We start from the raw sequence: 25,504 nt of genomic DNA on the forward strand, positions 1-25,504 counted from the left end.
TGTGTCAGAGCGCCTCTGACGTTTAGGGCCTACCGGCTTTTTCACGTAGCGGAGCTATGCGGATGTGACACGCACAGTTCCTGAGCACCGGAGCTGTAGCAGATGTGCGGGGCACCGGTGACGAAGCAGCTCGGGGCTCTCATGTCCTTTACCCCCTGAGTGAGGCGAGGATGGGTCAGATAATCACCTCACCGCTGTCTCTGTCTCTCACCCGGAGGACTCTGGCTCTGAGCCCGGGCACAGAGCGGAGCAGCGGCACGTGTGGGACCGGGACAATAAGCCGAGCCTTCACGTCAGTGACATTTTAGACACGCTGTTACCATTTCATTATGATGTTACACAGCCTGTAGCTATATATAGGCCTAAAGGTTAAATGGCAGTCTTTAGTAACGCTCAGTCTATGAATTGTTTTGGTAGTGGCCTCCTAGAATAGCCTATAATGTTGGCCTACTGTCAGCAAAACCCTTCTTTGGAGAAGCAAGAAACAAATATGGGAACTAAAATATGTAAAACTCATCATGTGGTCAGCCATTTCAGGAGGCAAGAGTAAAGTATGTACAAAGTGCTCACAAACTCAATAAAGTAGAGGGGCCTTCCATAAACAGTGTAATACCTCTGACAGCAGCTCTAACAGTCAGAGTGAGCCTCCATTGACGTGTTGATACAGTATTTTTGACAGGGCCGTACACTGAGCAGATGAGCTGCCCTATCGCTCTGATAACACCTACAGCTGTTTGCCTCTGGACGAGATAATCACACATGGCCCTGCTGCCTTTGTGTTTTTAGTTTCTCTTATCTGTTATTGACACTTCTTCTCTGAGGTGCAAACTGGGCTATTCCATTACAGTAGACTTTTATTTTGGCTGCTAACACTTGCAGTAGTCTCTCTGCACAGTTGCGGTTTAACATTTTCATTTTTCTTTTCTGTTTTCAGTTTTTCTGTGTTGGTTGTGAAGTTACACACAAAGTTTCACTTTTCTCTTCAGTTATATGACAGTTATAGCATTGTTAGGATAGAAATAGCATGGTTACTCAACTTGTATCTATGGTAACTCTTTTATACTTTATCTTCTGTTAATATGATGGTTCCTTTTTGCCCTAAGTTGAACTTTGAAGACCAAGCAAATCCATCAGCAACACTTATGTCACATAGAAACAGAGGGAGGACCTAAAATGCACGACTGCAGTTGAAGTTCTTTAATAACAAACAAAAAGACACAAAAATCCATAAATCTAAAATTACAAAAATCAAAACTAAACTGGAATGACAAGAAAAGACATTGACAATGACAGTTTAGTTTTGATTTTTGGATTTTGGATTTTGGATTTTTGGATTTTGGAGTTTTTGGATTTTGGGGTTTTTGGATTTTGGGGTTTTTGGGTTTTTGGGTTCCCCCGGAGGAGCTGGAGGACGTGTCTGGGGTGAAGGAAGTCTGGGAGTCCCTGCTTAGACTGCTGCCCCCGTGACCTGGCATCAGATAAGCGGAAGAAAATGGATGGATGAATGGGTTTTGGGGTTTTTTTTTTTTTTTTTTTGTTATTAAAGAACTTCCTCCCTCTTTTTCCACATGACAAAATGGACCAACCACTTCAAAACATGAACCATGACAACTTATTTCATAACAAACTAATTATTAAAGGTCCCGTGTTATGCAAACTTGACTCCTGTGAGCTTTATTTAAACCATGTTATAATCTCAAAAACAGACTTGGAGTTGTGTTTTGTTTAATGGTAACTGCTACTTTTTACTTTAGTTCAGTAGAGATTGTCAATTCCAGGGTTGAAATGATCCAAAATCATTCTAGTGAAAGTGTATGGAGTAAAAACACATCACAAAGTGTTAACCCTGCATCTCCAGACAGTAAAAAGCTGAATTATGTGTCAAATCTCCTATTGCTTTTGTTTATTTTTTCACTTTTTTGCCTTGCAGGGAGCGGGGCTACAGCTGTGGTGCAGGCTGCCCTCTGTACGCCCAGACAGGAGAGAGTGGCCATCAAGAGGATCAACCTGGAGAAGTGCCAGACCAGCATGGACGAGCTGCTGGTGAGACAAATAACTAAATAATAAGAAATAAGGGCTGTTTTTTCAACCTCAGCTGCTACTATAGGGGCTGTATTGAAGCGTTACCCAAACCCGTTCACCTACCACCCCACTGTCCCTTTTACTGTTGTGCTGAAGCTACACGGTGGAGGGTCAACACAGAGGAGATTATTCTTATTTTTGTATACACTGCCACTTTTTTCAGTTTTTTTTACTGTTTACTTAAACTTTTGATTCATGAAAGTGTCCACCTTTGGCAGATATAACAGCTGAACACACTCGTGGCTCGTTCTTTTTACAACAGAAATCAAATATTCTTCAGAAAGTTCTTCCCAAGTCTGTTGCAGAAGTTTTCATAAATGTGTGACACTTGTAGGTTGCTTGGCTTTTACTCTTCTGTCCAGTTCATCCCCAAAACCAACTCGATGGGGTTTAAGTCTGGACACTCCATGTTTTCAAGCTTTACCATCTTGTTCTTTTTTCCTGAGGTAGTTTTGGCAGAGCTTGGACTTGTGTTTTGTAGTGTTTTGTATCTTTTATCTTTTTTTTTTTAAGCTCTGGCTGTTCAGTTTTTACCTTTGTACCATTTCAAGCTCTTCATTGGACTTGCACGACTTGAATTGCAATAAATAACTGGAAAAATTAGGGTGTTCTAAAACCTTTGACCTCTAGTGTATACATAAAAAATAACTCAGCACTACAGAACCTGGTCCACCACCTACTTGACTTCATGTAAATGTTATTGTTTTTCCCTGGAATGTTCCACTGTATGGCAATTAAATTTACTATCACCATTGAGACAAGCAAGGCCAACTTACAGGTCAGATCTGTGGAGAAGTGGACCAGCTCGCAGTAAGAATGCACGTTTTTGCGTTAGTCATGAGCAATAAAAACACCTGTAAATGAATAAATGCAAGATATATTTGTCTCATGGCGATGTCAAAGCAGTGACATCACAATGAGACAAGCAGATGGTGGACACTCCTCCAAAAAAGTTATGAGACAATACATTTCTTTGAATCGCTGAATCATATTGCTCTTTGTTGTACAGTGCAAATTTTTATTAAGAAACTAGGGATGTAACAATAACCGAAATATTGTGATATCCATTCGTCAAAAGCAGAGTTGAGGACTTGCAAATTGCACAGGTGGACATGAGTCAGACATGAGTCACTACTTTTAGGACTTGAGACTTGACTTGATAAAATAGACAAAGACTTGGACCTCGACTCGGACTTGAGGGCTGTGACTTGAGAAGACTTGATGCTTAGACTAGTTGGCAAATGAACTGTTATTAAGCACTCTTAAACCTGAACTTTTTCTGTTCTGACTGTAATAATTTGCGATCTTGTCAAGACATTTACATTTACAACTCTTAGAGTTTTTTAAAGTACAGTTTAGTTTAAAAATCATATAAATTGCAAAAATCTAAGTTATATTTGGTCTTTTGGTTTAAAGACATGAAATGACAAAGCAGATGACTTGAGACTCGACTTGGACTTTCCTGTATTTGACTTGGGACTTGACTTGAACTTGAGACTTACTTGAGACTTGCAAAACAAAGACTTGGTCCCACCTCTAGTCAAAAGTTTCACAATAATATCATGTGCTGTCACAATATATCGAATCACAAGTTCCTTTGCTTAAATGCACGGTTTTATAGTAGCTTATAAACATCGGGAACTACATATCCCATGATTCATTTCAAAGCAAACAACATGAAGAGATAGGTTTTTTACTTGAATTCTTGGGATTATGGCAGAAATAATTCACACCCAAATTTTGTCAAGGTATTTTAAAAGCCGAAACATGTCCTATCTGCAATTATATCAGCCTCTTCAAAATATCGCAATAAATATTGTACCGTGAGATGTATATCATGATAATATTGTACCGAGAGATTTGGATATTGTTACATCCCTTTTCTTTCTTTCAAGCTTGCTTCTCTTGACAATATATTGTTACCTATTCTAAAAAAGGACATAGGCTACAGCACATAATGCCAATTGCAGTAGTTACAGTCACTGATTATTAAAAAAACACACCAATATGTAGTAATAGGATAGAAAGTGAATGTATAATTATAGATATTGCAGTTTCTTCTTGGTAAAAAGTAATTCTAACAATGTATGAAGCATGTGGTACGATGCTATTACCCTGCAATACTAAAACTATTACTGTAAAGTGTTTATTGAGTCAGAACTAAGATGTACACATTGCAAAGTTATTGGTTAAAATGAAAGACAAAATAAGAGCCTTTGTTTTGAAGTACATTAGCCAAGTCCCGAGGTAGATGGTCCAGAAAGGTTTACCATGTTTTATAAGAAGTGTTTTTGTTGGTAGTTATTGTATAAAAAACAAAACATACAATTGTATACCATATATGATCAGTTACAGCCACAAGAAAGCCTTTAAAATCATCATATTGCAACTAAAATGGAAAAAAACAACAACTTTGCTCCGTGTAGACTGTCTATTCTCAGCATAGGCCTTGCATTGTTCGTATCTTACCCCCTCGTGTTACATTGACAGTAGACAGACAGGAAGTGCAAAAGACAGGAGCAATGATTCAAGTGAGGAATCGAAGTGCTGGGGCCTCAGACACGTATTGTTATGGATTATGGAGAATGTATGTTTGGGTATGTCCATTGTATTGCTGTGCACGGGTATTACAAATGAGGGTCAAAGAGCAATGCATTGACTTTAGCTTCAGCGCAATGTACAGCTCAATAAACATCTGTATTTGCACAAATTGCCAAGTAGATATAGGATCAGTGGTGATTCTCTACAGATATGAGGGTCCGGTTCTTGTTTTATGTAGTAGTACTCGCAGTAAAGTTACCTGACCGGCCAGAAAAACACGCTCTGACAAAACTTTACAAAGACGAGTGGATCTGGAGCCGTGTCCTGTCTCTACAATTTCATGTGGGTTAACCAATCAGAAAGAAGCATGCTCAGTTTGCGTTAAAAAAACAAACAATATATGGCTGCTTACTAGGAATGTAACAATAATTGAAATATTGTGATATCGTATCGTCAAAGTTCTCACAGTAATATCGTGGGCCATCACAATATATCGAATTACAAGTCTTTTTGATTAAATTATGAAAGAGTTATGGTGCAGCAATAGCTAAAAAACAGAGGGAACTACATAGACCATGATCCTTTGCTCCATTTTGTTGTAGAGTACATGAAGAAATAACAGTTCTGAGCACTTTTAAGTCTTAGTTCTTTGGATTAAGTCTTGCCAAGGCATTTAAAAAAGGAAAAAGCAGCATATTAACAGTTTTGTTCGCAGCCTCAACAAAATATCGCAATAAACATGAGATGTATATCGTGAAAATATCATACCGAGAGATTTGGATATTGTTACATCATCATGAGCCTCCCCACCATATCGTGAGCTTTCCCACAATATCTCAATAAATATTGTACCGTGAGGTTCATACCGTGACAATATCATATCGTGAGCCTTGGATATCGTTATACACCTACTGCTTATTATAAAAAGGGGAAAAAAAAGACTGAGAAATAGTGTGGATTTTTGCAGAATCAGCAATCGAAGCACCTAGGGCTGGGTATCATTAAGAAGTTGCCGATACGATACATACCTCAATACACCGGCCACGATACGATACATATCTCGATACAGTGCACTTTCCATTCAATATGATATATTTCAAATGGATTCGATACGGTTCAATAAAAAATAAAGGCTAAATCGTGGCTGTGATACTAAAAGTCTTTGCTTTGTTGCAAAGTTCATATGAAACACAAAACATTTTAATCCTCAAAACACTAAAAATGTCAAATGTGTCGCATAAATGAGCTTCCTTTCACTCCACAAGCAACAAAACTGTAGCTCTGTAACAAAATAATTTAGTAAAATACACCCAAAAATACTCTTGGTGATATATCGATACAGTAGCCCACGATATCGATACTGTATCATCACATTAAACGATACGATATATCGATATTCCGATATTTTTGCACACCCCTAGAAGCACCAAACTCTTATTTATGTCAGGTATAAGATATTATATGGATTATCTCAAGTTAGGATGGAGGTTTTTCACCCTTTGTGGTCTGGGACTGGCTGGTCAGGCAAGCAATAAATTAGAAATCAAACATGCATTTTTATTCTGAGTACTATTATGTCTGGTTAGCATGGAGTTTGATTTTTGGTTCAGAATATGTGTACCGTGCTGTCAGTATTTTTGTGTATAGTTGCTCTAATTGTAAAATGTCTTTTTTTTTCTTTTCCACAGAAAGAAATCCAAGCTATGAGCCAATGCAGTCACCGTAATATAGTCACGTATTACACCTCATTTGTCGTGAAGGATGAACTTTGGTTAGTTATGAAACTTCTGAGTGGAGGTGAGTGCTAATAAATATAAAATAAAGTGACCATATTACGCTATTTTCTGTTCTGTGTTTTAATGTTGTTTCCTCATTAAAACATACCTGGAGTTGTGTTTTGTTTCATTCACATGTTTAACATAATAATAATAATAAACGCTCTGTTCCACCTTGTGATGTGGACATACAGGAAGTGCTCCACTCCTTCCTACACCTTCACTCCACTGAACTAAAGGTAAAATGTAGCTGTTAACTTGAAAACTACTGCTAAATCACATCACAAGGTGGAGCAGAGCACTGTGTATGCAGTCAAACATGTGCGAATGAAACAAAACACAACACCAGGTCTGTTTATGAGGAGGTAACAACATTATAACACGTCTTAAATCTCACAAGAGTCCATTTTGTGTAATGTAGTAGTTAGGGATGTAACAATAAACGAAATATTGTGATATCGTATGATCAAAAGTCTCACAATAATATCGTTAGCTGTCACAATATATTGAATCACAAGTTCCATTGCTTAAATGCATGGTTTTACAGCAGCAACAGCTTATAAACATAGGGAACTACATATCCCATGATTCATTTCAGTGCAGAAAACATGAAGAAATATGTTTTTGACTTGAATTCTTGGGATTGTGACAGAAATAATTCGCACCAAAATCTTGTCATGGTATTTTAAAAGCAAAAAAGTGTATATTAGCCTCTTCAAAATATCGCAATAAATATTGTACTGTGAGATTTGGATATCGTTACATCCCTAGTAGTAATAAATCTTACCTATACTTTATCATTACATGTACGTACGTATCATATTGCATCTAATCATATTTTATTTATCTTTGTAAATGGAGACATGTGATACAAAATGGACTTTTAAAGGCTCTGTACCTGGTTTTTACTGTCTTAAAAACATGAAAAACAGAATTAGTTCATTTTAAACTATTTTCAGCAGTTATCCTCACTTATCTTATGTATTCTGAGCATCATTATTGTTCAGTGCCAGGGAAACCAGGGCAGTTACAGTCATGGTAAAGCTACCAACAGCTAGCATGCTAACCACGCACTTCCATTATATTATACAATAAAAAGCTTTAATATTCATTAGATACAGAAAGTGCGCAACAGCTTATTTTGACCTCAAGAGCTGATTATACAAAATATTATTAGACTAAGTTTGCTCAAATACATCTGCAAGTTTTATTTGAGAGTTCACAGCGTGTTATAATTGTTTCCCCTTCTCATTTCCCCTTACAAATTTATATTTAGGTAAATTCATGCATGCTTTTTGAATCTTTATTCTCCTTTATTCAAGACGTTGTTGCTTCAAAAGTTCCTGTTTTCCCCAGTGGACTTGTTTCTTTTCATTTTCGACCAATACTGCAAATTAAAATGTCCAAAAAGTACAAAATAATGATCCAAGGGTGAAACATACAACATAACAGACAAAGGTTTAATATTGTATTTAATGTGTATTGGTTCTATGCTTTCTAATATATAATAGTCTTGTAATACTTTTAATGCCTGCATGAAAGGTACATCTTCTTTTCAGTCTGTTGCCATTGCGCTTTTTATATATAACAGAATATAAAATATGAACTATATTATTTACAATGAATCTGTATTTTTGTGTGTTTTTTCTTCTTGTTTACCAGGATCTATGTTGGACATACTCAAGCACATTAGCAAAAACGAAGAAGGTCCAAACCGATCTTTAGACGAGCCCATTATCGCCACAATATTAAAAGAAATTCTTGAAGCCCTGGATTACTTGCACAGAAACGGACAGATCCACAGGTACACAGCTTAAAAAAAAACAACTATTATTTTCCCCATTTTCATTGCTTTTTCTAATCTGTTGCGACAATCGAATAGGCTCTGTGCTGACTGTTAGCATCATGACTTCCTGTCCAGTTGTGTATGTACGGGTTTTTGCTGAGTCGTGCAAACATTAATACATATTTAAAGATAAATATAAAAATAAGATTGAGTGGACGTGGCTGACAACATGTTAAAAAGTACAGAAATAAAATTAGTTCTTCAGCAGACGACACTTCTCAACGTCTCAACGCTACCGCTAATGCTAATGCTACCGCTAATGCTAATTTTGAGACATAATAAATATTAAAACAACAATGCAAACTCAAAGATGCACTGTGTAACTTGTCTGCTTGAGCGTCTGTCACCTGCTTGTCTCCATGTTGTGCCTAGAATGTTCCACAGTATGACCATAAACTTATGACTCTCTCAAGTTAAATTACAGGTTAGGTTTGTGGAGAGGCGACCCCTCGAATGGATGTTTTTTAAGCTATTTTTGAGCAATAAATAGTTGGATAAATGTAATACAGAGTAGTTTAATACCATTCTGTGGACAATTTAAACTAATTTAGTAATAGAGACCAATCCCGGTCCAAGACTAAAGGGTCTCGAGACCAAGACAAGACCAAGACCTCTGAGGGTCGAGACCAAGACAAGGCCAAAACTTTTAAAGGTTGAGACCCAGACAAGACCGAGACTATGGCCTATCTAGACCAAATCAAGATCGTCTTTGTCATTCCTTATATTTATTTGTATTTTACAGTTATTTTGGTACATATATATCAATGTTTTCTCCATTTGATCTGATTAATGTTCATTTAATCTTAAAATAGGTGAAGTAATCTGTACTGCGCCCCTTTTTTGGACCCTCCCCTCACCCACACTTTGAGAACCTCTTCTTTAATCCCACTTCCACTTTCACTTTACAGAAAACTGCTCCAAAGTGAATCAAGTGGGTTTTTTCAAGTTCATAACATTTACAGTTACATTATCTTACTGGTTTTTGCAGTTCTGCACTTTTAGCGGCCATAATGAAATAAGATCGCACTCGTCGAGTGTCAGACCTCGAGTCCGAGACAAGACCAAGACCGAGACAAGACCGAGTCCAAATGCGCTCGAGTCTGATACGAGACCAAGACCAAGACCGTAAAAAAGAGGTCTTGAGTACTGCAACACTCCATTTAAACCCAAGTACTAACATCTCCATGGAAACAGACAAGTTGTGGACCCCCTCCAGAGAAGTTACACAGTGCAGCTTTAAGTATTTGACACGTAAAAACAATTGGGTAGTCTTGATTTAAATTAATTAGAATTTTAATACGTTGTTTATTTTATATTTTATGAGTTTAATAAAAGTGTCTATTAGCTTTGAGACACAGTGAGTTCTCCAGCGCGTTACTGTGCACCGAGCGCACTGGCGATTGCAGTAATTGATGTGTAGTGCCTGTATGAAGGTCAGTGAGCCGGGCCAAAGTGGGACGCGCCCCCCTGGGCACAGCTCCAGCTTGTAGTGGGCGGAAGAATCAATGCCCGCCACATGTTATCTGACCATGTGTGCCATCTGTCTTTATTTCGCAGAGATGTCAAAGCAGGAAACATTCTACTCGGCGAGGACGGGTCTGTTCAGATAGCAGGTGTGGAGAATAACTGCATTTTCTATTCTCTCGTTGTTTATTGTCACGCTTTTGGAACTTTATTACATTACAACAACCAGTTTTCACGCCAGCATACACACAGGTTGTTAAAATATAAATAAACAAGAGGCTTCCATGAATCTTACGCAACTTAAGAGAATGACAATCAAATGCTCTTAATGATCCCAAACAAAAATGTTATATAAATAATATTTTGTCTGTATCTAGAATACAAAAAAAACATCATTAACTGTTTTGATAATTGTTAATTTGGATTGTAACAGTCTCTAAAACACATGCCAAACAACAATTTACAACAAAAGCAATGTTGTTTGGATTTTGCCAGAATTGTCACGTTATAGGTAAAAATCCAGACTTCTCCTATGCAATTTTTGAGCCGATAAACAATCTCTGGACTCATTCTGCGGTCAAATTGTGTTCAGAACAAATTCATGGCTATATTAGCATAGGATTAAACTTTCTTACTTCATTTGTTTATTTCTGATGGTTCATTCTTGTAGTTGACAGCAGGGGGAGCTCCAACGCCTAAACGCCAATTTGGAAATTGAGTTATAGTGTGTTTTCCTATTGTAGATATTATTTTAAGTTAGAAAATGTGAAATACTTATTCAATCTGAACAAAAACATGACTTTTTGTTTTACATAATTAGCTCATTAAGAAATCTAATTAATATAGTTTTTAATTGAGCTGTTGAATACATATTTTTTATTTGTTGCCTCATGGTTAAGTAAGTTTAATATTAATATCATATAATACACTATTCACAGTTGTAAAGAAATATGCCAAAGAAGTGAACAAAAGCATGAGAATTGAATTAAAACCACAAGAATACATAATATGAATCCTTCTCAATGTACTATAGAAGTAATAGTTTGAATAGTCATAAAAAGTACCACTGATCTGACATAACTCTAATGTATGCATCTTGTTTTTTTTTAGATTTTGGTGTCAGTGCATTCTTAGCTGCAGGGGGAGATATGACAAGACATAAAGTTAGAAAGACATTTGTGGGCACGCCGTGTTGGATGGCACCTGAGGTCATGGAGCAGGTATATGCAAATTTATGTTGTTTATATTCAAGATAGTTTCACGATAACAACTTCATAAGCAGTATATATTCCGTTATTTTGTTTTTGCAGGTACGAGGCTATGATTTTAAAGCCGACATTTGGAGTTTTGGAATCACGGCCATAGAGTTAGCGACAGGTTCTGCGCCCTATCACCGCTACCCACCCATGAAGGTAAGTCTGATGAATACACATTTATACTGGCCTAACCTGGTTTATGGCAGATTGATATGGTGTTCTGATTTGACAATTGGCTTCTACACATCTGCAGTCTGCGATGGCTCTCGGTGAAAGCCCCATGACAATGCATTCTGCCTTCTGTCCTGTTTTGTCCTTGGTTTTGTCCAAGGATGCAGCAGCAGCAGTAGGTGGCGACTGTGCTGAAATAATTGTGAAGTCCAGCTCCTTTATGTTCTACCTGGGGCTGTACTGCATGTATTTCTATGGTTGAATGTGCAGAACTTTCCATGGTGACACAGTGCACACATTAGCGGACACTGACAAAAAAAGTTATAAGATAAAATATGAAACCAGTATAGAAAAAAATACAAAAATGGATTAAAACAACACATTTTCAGGAACCTGTGGTCAATGTGAGTGTTCATGGTCCTGTTTTGGTGTTTGATTTTAACCACCGTTTTTTTTTTTTTTTTTTTTTTTTTTTTTTTAATATACAATGCAATATACAACGGTACAAATAATAACACTGCCAGAGGCTCAAGAAGGGCTCAGCATGCACAACATTTTCATTACATGCAAATCTGCATTATACAAATTCAGAAAAACTAAAAATAATACATTATATAAGAGGACAAGAGGAACTGAAATACAACAAATTCAGGTTTCTGACTAGAAAATTTACAGCAATGTATATGGAATTTTGATAGGATTAGGACTATGTGTTTGTTCAACACATTTTTTTTTTGCAGGAATAGCTTTCTCAAAGGCACCAAAAAAGTACATGTTTTACATTCAATTGTGGGTTTGTATCAAGCTTTCTATTCACTGACAAAAATATGTCATTCCAAAAGATTTGAGTGTATGAGGATTCCCAAAACATATCGGTAACTATTTCTTCAACACTGTGACAGAATGAGCAAAGATTATCTGTTTAAGCAAAATTTTTAAATGATGCCGTTAACAGGGGAACATCTATGCAGGATTTTCAGGCACACCTCACACGTCTTATTAGTTACAAAATATTTTCTATTCATAATGTAGAAATAAATATATTCATTCTAGTTAATGTCTGTAAATGTATTGTTCCAAACAAAAACAGAAGCTGGTTTACTGATCGACTCTCTTGTGATAATTTTTTTTTTTTAATACATTATACAGGACTGTGCAATCAAAACTGCACATAGCCTTAGGAAATGTACAATTAATAATAGAATACAAGAATGCAAAGGGCTTGCCTGTTAAGAATAATTTAAAGGTCCTGTTGGTGCATCACTCGCGGTCATACTTGGTCTCATATTTATTTTGTTCTATGGTGTTTGTTTATGTGGTGCTTTGTATTGTGTTTTCCTATTTTTTGATAAAGCATGTTACCCCCTGTCCCAAGACAAATTTCTCCCATGGGAGACAATAAAGGATTATCTTATCTTATCTTATCTTACATTTGTTATTCGTTTTAATGCGTAAAAACGGGTCAGAGTTACCAGTAAACAGCTCTGTCTTAGCTGGGCCGTCGTTAGAAACTTGTACATGAGTGGGCATCAGCATTTTCACACCAGAAGAGATGGTGTCAAAAAGAGTTGCACATTTTCTTGGTATTACTGGAAAACTGTAAAAGTTGAGAAACTCTATAGGAACAGCTGATGCCTTCATTGTTGAACAATTGCTGTACAATGATGATACCGTGATGAATAACAGAGCTTCAAACAGAGCAATGCCCTCGGATAGCATCACACCCCCAGAGAATGTTAAAGTATCAATAAAATCCGTATTGTTTACCCTTACAGTAATTCAAATCTCAAATTGTATTCCAGGTTCTAATGCTGACGCTCCAGAATGACCCTCCCACTCTAGAGACGGGGGTGGAGGACAAAGAGCTGGTGAAGAAGTACGGCAAATCCTTTAGGAAACTTATCTCCATGTGCCTTCAGAAGGATCCTGCCAAAAGGTGAGGGATCATGTGACCAGCTCTGTTCGAATCAATACAAAAGCTTCACTTAATATTCACTGTGCGCTGTCTCCCTCTGTGTGCAGGCCCACATCTGCAGAGCTTCTCAAGTGTAAATTCTTCCAAAAGGCCAAGGTATTCCTCTCATCTCACTCACACTGCATTTCAATGTGTTTGTAGAGCCGTGTTAGGGCAAATTGTGGTATTGATGGTGATTATTAGACAAAACAATGACAAAAATGTTGTAATCTAAATTGTATTCCATGCTTACTTCAGTGAGTTAAGACCTCGTTTGAGCTTTTTAGTTGTATATTTATAATCCTTTTTGTGGTAGAGATGTCTTTTACTGTTAATTTTCTTTATTTTGACACATTTTGAGTTATCATTATATGCTTGTTTACATCATTGAGGACCACTATATGTTAAAGCAGGGGTCTCCTACCTTTACAAAACAAAAATGCCAGAGAGCTTCTTATTTTAACACTTGCAAGAAACTGAGTAAAAATAAAAGCCTTAGACATTAGATGGAACAGTTAGATGCCTATAAAATATAAACCATTATCCATTTATTAGTGCATAAAACTGGGCATCAAAATGATAGATTTACAATGGTAATTAATCAAATTGTACTTCAACCCTATACTTGTAATTCAGACATCCCTTGGCGAACAACTTGGAAAAGGGGGGGAGAGCTATTGGAGACCCCTGTGTTAAAGGGACAGTTTGGAATTTGGACATAGGGCCTCATTTCCTAGTGAGCCAGAGTGTTGGAGACGTGTGGAGACAGTTTTTAAAATATTCCATCCAGTCCTTGTATTTGCAGAGGTCACTGGTGCTAGGCTAGTGCATGTCAATGGCCATAGTTATCCTGCCGCTAAAAACAGTCTTACCCACTCCACAAAACACCCAAAGAAAATCTATTATTACACCAGACTGTCCATGTAAATGTCTGTGTCGATAGAATAATGTTTGAAATAAAACTAACCTTGCATCACATGAAACGTCACATGTTGAGGGACTATGTTTTCAGCAGCAGCGGAATTTTACTTTGTCGGTAAGATCGGTGCTAGGTGATATCAGTCCGCCGCTGCAAGGTTTTCTATCAGGAAGTACAAGTCACTGCTGCTGCTTAGACATAAATCCTTCAACTGCAAGACTGATTTTACTTCACATTTACATCGACAGTCTGGCGTAATAATTGTTTTGGTTCGGGTGCTTTGTAGGGGTGTAACAATACCCAAGTCTCACGATACGATATTGTCACGGTATGAACCTCACAGTACGATATTTATTGCGATATTGGGGGAAAAGCTCACAATATGGTGGGGAGGCTCACGATTAGGGATGTAACAATATCCAGTACGAACAGTATCTTGGTACGATATTTTCACGATATACATCTCATGGTACGATATTTATTGCGATGTTTTGTGGAGGCTAAACAGCTAAAACTGTTAATGTTACTTTTTCCTCTTAAAATGCCTTAACAAGACTTGCCAAAGAACTAAGTCTTAAAAGTGCTTAGAACTGTTTTTTCTTCTTGTAGTTGATGTTGAAATGGAGCAAAGGATCATGGTCTATGTAGTTCCCTCTGTCTTTTTTTTTTAGCTATTGCTGCACCATAACTCTTAATTTAAGCAAAGAGACTTGTAATTCGATTTATTGTGATGGTCCACGATATTATAGTGAGAACTTTGACGATACAATATCTAGTGCTGTCATGCGATTAAAAAAATTGAGAGATTAATTAATTATGATCTGTAATTAATTAATCTCATTAATCTCATTTTAATCTCACCTAAAAATTGCTGAGAAAAGCCTTCAATTTGAGGTATTTTCATTTAAATTCATTATTACATTATTTCAGATCAAAAGACTGATATAGATTTAAAAAAGTGACTTTATAAAGTAATTTATTGTTTAACAAATCTCTCCAAATTGGCTGTTGAGCCCAAGTCTCCATGAATAAGAAACTGTTTGTTGTAAAGTAGCAAAGACGAGGAAATCTGAACATAATAACTTTTGTCGACTTAAAGACAATAAAAAGTCCAGTCTTTCCTTAACCATATTAAAAATATTATTGATAGAGAAATGCTTTATATATGAGATCACTGGTTTTAGTCCTTGTTTAGACCTGGTTTAGACCTACTTTAGTCCTAGTTTAGTCCTGGAATGGATTAATCCTGGTTTTAGTCCTGGTGTTAGTCCTGGTGTTAGTCCTGGTGTTAGTCCTGGTGTTAGTCCTGGTTTAGTCCTGGTTTAGTCCTGTTTTAGTTCTGGTTTTAGTTCTGGTTTTAGTTCTGGTTTAGACCTGGTTTAGACCTGGTTTAGACCTGGTTTAGACCTGGTTTTAGTTCTGGTTTTAGTCCTGGTTTAGTCCTGGTTTAGTCCTGGTTTAGACCTGGTTTTAGTCTTGGTGTTAGTTCTGGTTTAGAGGCTCACAGGAGGAAGCTCGGTTTACGCCGTGTACGCGAGAAAACACGATCCACACGCGGCTCATGGGAGGACAGCGATGTCCGCGCAGTGTCTACGGAAGGAAACGTGGTCAGCGCGTTCTCAGGTTAATGACGATGATGAAGTGTGTGTGTGTGTTTGTGTGTGTTTGTGTTGTTTGTGTGCGTGTCCCCTCATGTGGCAGGTCACTATAGGACAGTAGTGCAGAGATCATGAGCCTATGCAGGTTGTTTTCAGGCGATATTATATTTGTTATTTTCTTTTATATTTCACGTCGGGAGAATAATTTCCAAGACACGAATGTGTTTTTACCTGTGCACTGCTGCCTCTGTTCTACTGGCTCTTCGACCTCGTCCATTGTGCGACTGACGCCGCCAACGTTAACATGACGTTTACTTACGCTGTTACTGCGCGCGTTTTGTGTGGGTTTTCCGGCAATGAGGGGAATTACCGAAATAAAAAAATGTATAAATGTGTTTTGTGTGTGTGTGTGTGTGTGTTGTTGTCCCAACAACACATAAAAACAGGTTTTATAATAAAGAAACTCACATACAGAAACACTAAAGTTAGAGATTAAAAATGAGATTAACGCGATTAAAAAACATAACGCGCTAAATATGACTGTAATTAATTAATCGCAATTAACGCGATAATTTGACACCCCTAACAATATCACGATTTTTCGGTTATTGTTACATCCTTAATGCTTTTTGGAGTGGGCAAGACTGTTTTTAGTGGCAGGATAACTATGGCCATTGACATGCACTAGTCTAGCACCAGCGACCTCTGCAAATACAAGGACTGGATGGAATATTTAAAAAAGTGTCTCCACACGTCTCCAACACTCTGGCTCACTAGGAAATGAGGTCCTATATCCAAAATTCTGGACTGTCCCTTTAAAGGAATCAGTCTCTGACATGAAAATCATTGCTTGTGCTGTCAGATCCAGCAACCAACAGGTTATTGGTCCGATTCCAGCTCCCAGAGATGAATGTTGTCGTTGTGTCCTTGGGCAAGACACTTAACCCACCTCTTCCCCTGTGTCTGTGTACACTAATGTATGAATGTGTGTGTGAATATGTGAGTCGCTTTTTGATGTAAAGTGCTTTAAGTGTCTTAAAGGTGGAAAAGCGCTGTATAAAAATGTGACTATTTACCTATTTTTATTTTTTTCTCTGTTGTTCTGAATGGACAGGCACATCTATCCATTCTGAACTTGCATACAGCTGGGCCTATACTTTGCAGCTCAACCAGGAAATCACCGTTTCAAACTTAAACTATTATTAAGAAGCAGAATGAAGCCGCGCTGAAATCTTATTGTCAACAGTCCCACAATAACTCATTCATTTCAGGCCTGCTTCACGTAATACGATTTGCCCGACTTCCTCTAACCTTGATTTAATATTCCAGTGTTTAAACCCTCTGACTTGCATTTTCCTTTCCACAGAACAAAGAATATCTGGTGGAGAAGCTTTTGAGTCGCGCACCAAAGATTTCGCAGAGGTCTAAGAAGGTACGTGTGTGTGTCCTGCGTCGTAAAACCACCCTCCTATTGACTAAACATGACCAGAATGTTGCATTTACTGTCAACACGGACATTTGGCTTTCACCACCTCAAACACACTGTGGTAGAGACATAGGGGCCACAATAACCACTTAGTTATAGTGATGCTGAAGGTGTTATATTACGCAGAACTGACTCGTGTGAGCTTTAAGCCGCGTTATAATGTCGGTACGTCATCAAAAACAGACCTGGAGCTGTGTTTTGTTCCATTCACACATGTTTACGTCAGCCTTTATTATTAGTTTGTTTACATCTCTAAAGCTCAAAATGTTCTGTTCCACCTTGTGATGTCATGAAGCAGTAGTTTCCAAGTTTAAAAGCTAAGTCATCCAAATGAATCTGGTGAAGGTGTATGGAGTTTAAAAACACAGTGGAGCACTTCCTGTACACAGCAAAAACTGGAGGGTTAAAATTCCAGGGTAAATTGTTTCAGAGTTGTTTTTAACACAGAAAGTGTTTTTTTAACTATTGGAAGTGTTAAATGGGGGTTCGAGTTGGGGTTATGTGCCAGAGTTGATATGATTGAAGTTAATTGAACTTCAGTAGTGTTATTTTGTCTCCCCACCCACCAGACGACCCGTTTGAACCAGTTTTGTTCATAATTTCATCTTAAACTAGAAAAGCACTCAGAGAGCGCAGACCTCCACCAAGGACTACAGTCCCCCTCATATTAATTGTGTTTTCCATAAATATTTGTCTCGTATCTTTCAATTTGGAATATGAAAGAGGATCCCATTGTCCATCCCTGAGTCAAATTTCATGGGGTTTGGTCAATAATTAACCGAGATATTGAGAAACAAAATTTTTGGCCCCATTTACCACAATGTTAACAAAAATTTCAAAGTGATCCAGAATCCAGGATTTCTTCTGGATCACCCCCAAAATGAAATCAGTTCTCCCTTTTCACATTTCCAACAAATCCTGAAAATTTCATCAAAATCGGTCCATAACTTTTTGAGTTATGTTGCTAACAGACAAACAAACAAACAAACAGACAAACAAACAAACAAACAAACAAACAACAAACGCCGGCAAAAACATAACCTCCTTGGCGGAGGTAATTAACTAAAAGTGTAAAAATAAAACACCTCTGTGTTTTGTTCAGCTAAATCAGGATAACTCTACAAAGTGTTATCTGTTTACTCTCATAACGTTCATGTAACTCTTGATTTTGGGGTTAAACAGGAACTTTGGTCCAGTGTTACTTAATTAACATTTCCAAAAATGTTAAATTAACTCTACAACAGATTGGACTCATATAAACCCTGAGAAAATGTTAAAATTGATTCAGTGAGAGTCAATTTCAACACTCCACTTTTTGCTGTGTATTACCACATAACATCATAAGGGGTAACAGGGTGTTTTTTTTATGTTTGAGGGAAGAAATCAGCTTAAATATGCAGAATTTGTGTGTTAAACGTGCGTGAATGAAACAAAACACAACTCCAAGTATGTTTGTAATGAGGAAACGTTACAACAGACATGTCAAATTTGGCCTGCGATATAATTATATTTCGCCCGCGTGATCATATCAAACATGTATTAGAGCTGGCCTGGCAGCTACAGATCGACTATAGAGACATTATTTATTTAAAATTTTGTTATTATTTCATATTTTGCTTGTTCTGGATTCAATGTTTAAGCAAAACTATTATTAAACATTTATTTTAATAAGAAATAGTTTAACATTACATATCTCGAAAGAAGAAAAAACATGAGAAATTTTTCAATAAATATTTAGTTTGGCCCATGACTTTTGACCACACAGTTTTAACTCTCTGTGAATTTGAGTTTGACACCCCTGCGTTATAACACTAAACAGAAAATAGTGTAATATAAGACCTTTAAAGAGCTTATGGTAGATTAGACAACATTTTTTGACCAAGATTGGACCAAGTTTCCCCAAATTTCATTTTTGTTTATAATTTTACCTCCTGGTTGGACACGAGCAGCAGATTAGACATTTGCAGAGGTAATTTCGTAACTGTTACCTAGCAACCGTAATGTTAACAAGGGCCAAAACTAAATTACACGTTAGATATGATTTGACTAGGCTACTAAAAATAGATGACAGCACTTTTATCACCTTTTTTTTTTTAACTCACCGTTAACTCCTGTGTTTTTCGTGCCTTTCTTCTCGACCTCTTCCAGAAACTCACACTCACCTGCAAACTATGATAAATATTTACCAAACTAAGTAATAGAAAAACACGAAAAACTGTCATATGCACTTTAACTAGTCTGTTTTCTGCTTATATTTGGTCACATTTAAAGGTGCATTGTGTAACTTTTCTGTGAGTGTTGATATTAAAGGCCCTGTACCTCATTTATTCCCATGTATTTGAGATAAAGTTTCTCTTTTTCCAGTGCAGATTTATTGTATAAGCAGCACTTGAGTTCAGAATAAGTCAGCTGAGTGTTGCCTGCACTGAACTATAACAGGTTTCATTGTGCCATAATCAGTGTTGGGAAGGTGACTTTTAAAATGTATTCCCCTACAGATTACAGATTACACACCCCAAAATGTAGTTTGTAACATAATCCATTAAATTACTTAAAGTGAGTAACGTAATCTGAATACTTTGGATTACTTGACTTGCTGTAAAGAAGCAAAGACGAGGAAATCTTCACAAAAGATGTTTTGTCTGATAAAAGAAAATAAAAAGTCCAGACTTTACTGAGCCATATTAAAAATATTATTGAAAGAAGACGAGGAGACAGGGTCCATGCAGCATGGTTTAGTCCTGTTAAATCCTGTTTTAGACCTGGTTTAGACCTGGTTTTAGTCCTGGTTTAGACCTGGTTTAGACCTGGTTTTAGTCCTGGTTTAGTCCTGGTTTGGTCCTGGTTTAGTCCTGGTTTAGACCTGGTTTAGACCTAGTTTAGACCTGGTTTAGACCTGGTTTTAGTGTTGGTTTAGACCTGGTTTAGACCTGGTTTTGACCTGGTTTTAGTCCTGATTTAGACCTGGTTTAGACCTGGTTTTAGTCCTGGTTTAGTCCTGGTTTGGTCCTGGTTTAGTCCTGGTTTAGACCTAGTTTAGACCTAGTTTAGTCCTGCTTTAGGCCTGGTTTAGACCTGGTTTAGACCTGGTTTCAAACCTGGTTTAGACCTGGTTTATACCTGAAAAAAAAAAAAAGGGTGGGGGGGGGTGGGGGGTGGAGGATATAGCCCAAAATGCGAAAACAGGAAAATACCGCTGTGTAATCCATTTATTTCAACAAAGTAACTGTAATCCAATTACCACTCATTAAAACAGTAACTGTAACTGAATACAGTTACTCATAATTTGTACTCTGATTACATAACTCCAGTACATGTAATCTGTTACTCCCCAACACTGGCCATAATCAGGAAGTGCACGTTAGAATGAAATAGTATTGAAAGAGTATGTGTTAATAAATTCTTGGATGTTCATGATGAAAAACTTAACTCTGAAAATGCAAATAAATATGATTCAGACAAAGTTTGCTAAAATTGTTGCTATAATGAGTAAAATGAAAAGACTTCTAAATCAAAATTCCCTTTATTTACTATATAACTTTTTGCAGTTTACTTTATTCCTTCCATACCTAAACTATTTTGTGGAAACATGGGGAATACTAAAACAAATTTTCTACTCCAAAAGAAGGTTATTAAGATTATTTATCATGCTATGCACCAACAAATCCTCTTTTTGTCAAGCTAAAAATACTAAAATATTTTGATCTTGTTGACCTGAGTTAAGCCGTAGTGATGCACAAGGCCTATAATCATCTGCTTCCTCCTTGTTTACAGGAGTTATTTGAGCAGAGAGAGAGTCAGTATAACCACAGAGCAACAGGTATCTTTAAAGAAATTAAGATAAGAATTAAGAAACTAAGAATTAAAGTGATTGTATTTCTGTTAAAGGGGTTAGTATATGTATAGAAAAAGTCTATACTATTTTTTAAAGGCTTCTATAGTGTTAAAGCATTTTGTTTTGGAAGATATAGAGCTCTGGAGTGAATGAATTATGCATAAAATGTTTTTGTTTTAATTTATATTTTGTCTCTTATATATACAGTAAGTCGTAAGTGAAATTGTAAATGTAAACTTGCTGTTCATATACGCTGCTTTTTTTCTTGGAATTCTGTCATTGTTTAATAGGGTTAGGCATGATAAGTACTTTTTACTTCAGCCTAAACCCTTTTGGTAATGATCTATGGGACTGTAGTGTAGGTTTTGTTTTGTTATAGTGCTGCAAAATGGCAGAATAAACTACTACTACTACTACTATTACTAATTCTAGTCAGATTTACCATCACAGCAAAGCTTGAGTTGTGAAAAAGTGCTTATAAACTCATCTCGGTGAATAGTTAGGATGCTCTGAATGCATAAAGTAAATGAGGAATAACTTATTATAACCATTGCAAACATTTTTAAATGAACTAGATCTGTTTTTTCACATTTTTAAGATGTGTCTTTAAAGTATCTATCGTTTATTTATGTATAAATTTTACTGTTCAAAAGCAGAGGTGGGACCAAGTCGTTGTTTTGCAAGTCTTAACTAAGTCTCAAGTCTTTGACCTCAAGTCCGAGTCAAGTCCCAAGTCATAGACAGGCAAGTCCAGGTCGAGTCTCGAGTCACTGGCCCATAAGTCCAAGTCAAGTCCAAGTCGTCTGCTTTTAGCTCAAGTCATTTCAAGTCCCCAAACCAAAGTAACTTAGATTTTCACAATTTATATGAATTTTAAATTAAATTGTACTTAAAAAAAATCACTGTATATTTATATGAGTATTTATAGAGTATATAAGAGTTGGAGAAACATACATTTTTTCCTTTTTAAATGTCTTGACAAGATCTTAGTGTGAATCATTACGGTCAGAATAGAACAAATTCAGATTTAAAAGTACTTCTGAAGTCCTCAAGTCTTAGTCGATTTTATCAAGTCAAGTCTCAAGTCCTAAAAATAGTGACTCAAGTTTGACTCGTTTGAAGTTTGAAACATATATTCTTATTGTGATCGGGTTCTCCTTGCCGTGTCCACAGATCTGACACATAACGTAGCCTGGTAATTTGTATTTGCATTGTTATCGATAAGTTAAAAAACCCGTACTTTGAAACACTCGTGGCAAAGCGGCAATATCTCCATGGAAACAAGCTCAACTCAACCAGAAAAGTTGAGAGTTTTGGTTGATAATATTGTGAAGCTGAGAGGAGCAGTGGAAATTTCCGGACATAGTTGGGAGCGTGTGCGCACACAGGGGTGGGTGCGGTGTGTGACGTTAACATTACGCACGGACAGCAGCATGTCAATACAGAGAAATGTAACAGGAGAAGCAATTGATTGGTCAGTGGGGGTTTGTTATGTGTGCAGTGTGTTAAGGCATGTGCTTTTAAGCTTAGATTACAAACAGCTATATTAAAAAAATTACAATGTGTTAACAGAAAGTAGAAATTATTTAGGCATTTAGATAAAATATTGTTCAACTGATTGTGTACAGTAAGTGAACTCAAATCATAATGGCCATAGAAACTAGTTTAGTTTAGTTTAGTCTTTATTTGAAGCTTGATAGGGGTGTAACAATAACCAAAATATCGTGATATCGTATCGTCAAAAGTCTCAGTAATATCGTGGGCCATCACAATATATCGAATCATATGTTTCTTTGCTTAAATACATTGTTATGATGCAGCAGTAGCTAAAAAAAACATTGGGAACTACATTGACCATGATCCTTTGCTCTGTTTTGGTGCAAACTACATGAAGAATTAGCAGTTCTAAGCACTTTTAAGTCTTAGTTCTTTGGATTAAGTCTTGTCAAGGCATTTCACACAAGTCTGTTCGCCTCCACAAAATATCACAATAAATACCGTACCGTGAGCTGTATATTGTGAAAATATCGTATCGAGAGATTTTGATATCTTTGCATCCCTATTGCTCAATTATGGAAAAAATCATTATCACAATTATTTTGGTCAATATTGAAATCATGATTATTCAAACGATTATTTTTTAGTTACACGATACATTTATTCAGCATTTCTCTCTCTCAAAAAACAACAACAACAACAAAAAAACACTTTATTACCGCCGCCAAGGAGGTTGTTTTTGCCGGCGTTTGTCTGTTTGTTTGTTTGTTTGTTTGTTTGTTTGTCTGTTAGCAACATAACTCAAAAAGTTATGGACCGATTTTGATGAAATTTTCAGGATTTGTTGGAAATGTGAAAAGGAAGAAAATTTTGTTTCTCAATATCTCGGTTAATTATTGACCAAACCCCATGAAATTTGACTCAGGGATGGACAATGGGATCCTCTTTCATATTCCAAAGGCTGATCCGGATCTGATCCAGAAGACTGATTTTATCGCAATTTATATAAAAAATGGGGGTAGTCCTTGGCGGAGGTCTGCGCTCTCTGAGTGCTTTTCTAGTTATTGATAATTTACACAAAACCTTCAAATTGGAAATAAATATAGGCTACAAATATGAACCTTAGAGCAGTTTTTGCCATGTATAAAACATAAAACTAATAAAATACGTATACTTTGAACATGAAATAAGGCATAGAAAAACATAAATGTATCCAAAATAAACTATATATCCAGCTGTTCTACAATCTCTATATTTAAAATTAAAATAAATTTAATCGTTTCAACTCGATTATATGAGTTTGGAGATCGACACACAAATCGAAATCGCGATCAAAATTCAGTTAATTGCACAGCCTTAGTACAGAAACATTAAGCTCATAAAAACAGAGATGTTCCGCACTAGTTTCCATCTGCAGTCCCTGATTTACAGAAATAAATTGTACAATGCAATTAGTCAACAATAACAATTCACACTCTCCACTCCCACACACACTCATACCGTATCACACATTAACAGAGCCAAGAATTTGGTATTTACACTGTCACAAATTTCATCTTATACGTAGTAGAAAAAGTAGACAACTATAATGCACATGCTAAATACTAATCCAGCTTTCCCTTTAATACAGAAGATTAAGTACAAGATTCTGGCTGTAGAGCTCCACCCAGAGGAGCCTACGAGTTTCACTCTCAATAAGGAAATTAAGTGTAGTTTTTTATCAGTTTTTGGCTTAGATAAAATGTTATTCAAAGCTAATATCAATTTTTGCACTTGTTTTAGACTTAGACTTTATTGATCCACAAGTTTACAATTTACAGTTTTTACAAAATTTGGGATTCGGGTTGCACTATGTTGGGAAAAAATATTACGCATTTGTTTGGTTATTATTAAAAGTGCATTGTGTCCGGGTCCATCGGATGGTTTTCTCCTCATTCGTTCATTTGTTTTTTTCAAAATAAAACCGAAAAATTAGAAAACGAAAAAACAAAACAATAACTATTTTCTTCATTATTTGTCTCCAAAACCAAAATGAAAAAACAGATAATGATTAATTTTTCAGTTTTCGATGGAAAAAATGGATGACAGCCGTTTCCCGTTTACGTGAACTGAACCAGGAGTAAACCAGGACTAAACCAGGTCTAAACCAGAACTGAACCAGGTCTAAACCAGAACTAAACCAGTCTCAGTCCTGGTCTGGTCCCGATCCGGTCCCGGTCTCAGTCCCAGTCTCAATCCCGATCTGGTACTGGTCTCTCCAAATAATTTCCCCTGTGGATCAATAATGTCCCGGTCTTGGTCATGGGTCTGGTTCCGGTCTGGTTCCGGTCTGGTCCCGGTCTCAGTCCTGATCACCTGACAGTCTCTGGGCCCGCGAACTGAGACTAGGACTGAGACCAGGACCAGACCGGAACCGAGACCGAGACCGAGACTGGGACATTATTTGGACACAGTAGCTCACACGTCACAATATAATTTAATAACAAATAGTAAAATAAAAATATAAATGGCAATAATAATAAATTCTAAATAAGTAGGAAAAAGATAGACAGGTGTCAGATAAGGCTTAATTATATAAATGTATATGTACAAGCCAAAATAAAATAGAAAACAAGTCATAAATTTATCTCAGCTATATACAAGATAAGATGATTGACAGGACATAGGGTTATCTGTTACATAAAGGTGAGTTGTTGTACAGTTAAACTCAACTAAAATGACAAAAAATATATATATTGTGACATAAAAAACTGTACCAAAGTGAACTGGGAGAATAATTTAGTATGATTTTTGCCTTTCGTGTATAACTATATGCATTTATACTTGTTTACAGTTCGCATAGCCACACATGCGACCAGAGTTTCCATCACCTTATTTTTAAGACGTATTATGAGAGCAGATTAAAGCAGATTTTGAAAGATGGAAAAGCTTAGCAACCACATAACAACCAAAACAGCATGTGTGATTTTTAATATTGATCTCAGTGCTCGGGAAAAGGTCAAATCTCTCACTCTATACCAGTAAAAAATGTTGCTACAACCTTGGACAAATGTATTACCGCTTTGTGTAGGTCACAGTTT

General features: G+C 36.6%; 1 protein-coding gene across 1 annotated transcript in view; it reads left to right on the forward strand.

Annotated features, from left to right (window-relative positions):
- The window catches only part of stk39 (serine threonine kinase 39), a 103,997-nt gene that overhangs the window by 277 nt on the left and 78,216 nt on the right, over positions 1-25,504 (forward strand). The window contains exons 2-10 of the mRNA XM_020928940.2: positions 1,931-2,043; positions 6,312-6,420; positions 8,061-8,202; positions 9,802-9,857; positions 10,819-10,928; positions 11,019-11,120; positions 12,938-13,071; positions 13,158-13,206; positions 16,973-17,038. Of these exons, the coding sequence (XP_020784599.1) occupies positions 1,931-2,043; positions 6,312-6,420; positions 8,061-8,202; positions 9,802-9,857; positions 10,819-10,928; positions 11,019-11,120; positions 12,938-13,071; positions 13,158-13,206; positions 16,973-17,038 (881 nt within the window). The remainder of the gene's footprint in view (positions 1-1,930; positions 2,044-6,311; positions 6,421-8,060; positions 8,203-9,801; positions 9,858-10,818; positions 10,929-11,018; positions 11,121-12,937; positions 13,072-13,157; positions 13,207-16,972; positions 17,039-25,504) is intronic.

Source organism: Boleophthalmus pectinirostris, unplaced genomic scaffold (assembly GCF_026225935.1).
Source record: "Boleophthalmus pectinirostris isolate CB_2022bp ecotype Guang Dong unplaced genomic scaffold, ASM2622593v1 HiC_scaffold_1, whole genome shotgun sequence".
Lineage (NCBI taxonomy): Eukaryota > Metazoa > Chordata > Actinopteri > Gobiiformes > Gobiidae > Boleophthalmus > Boleophthalmus pectinirostris.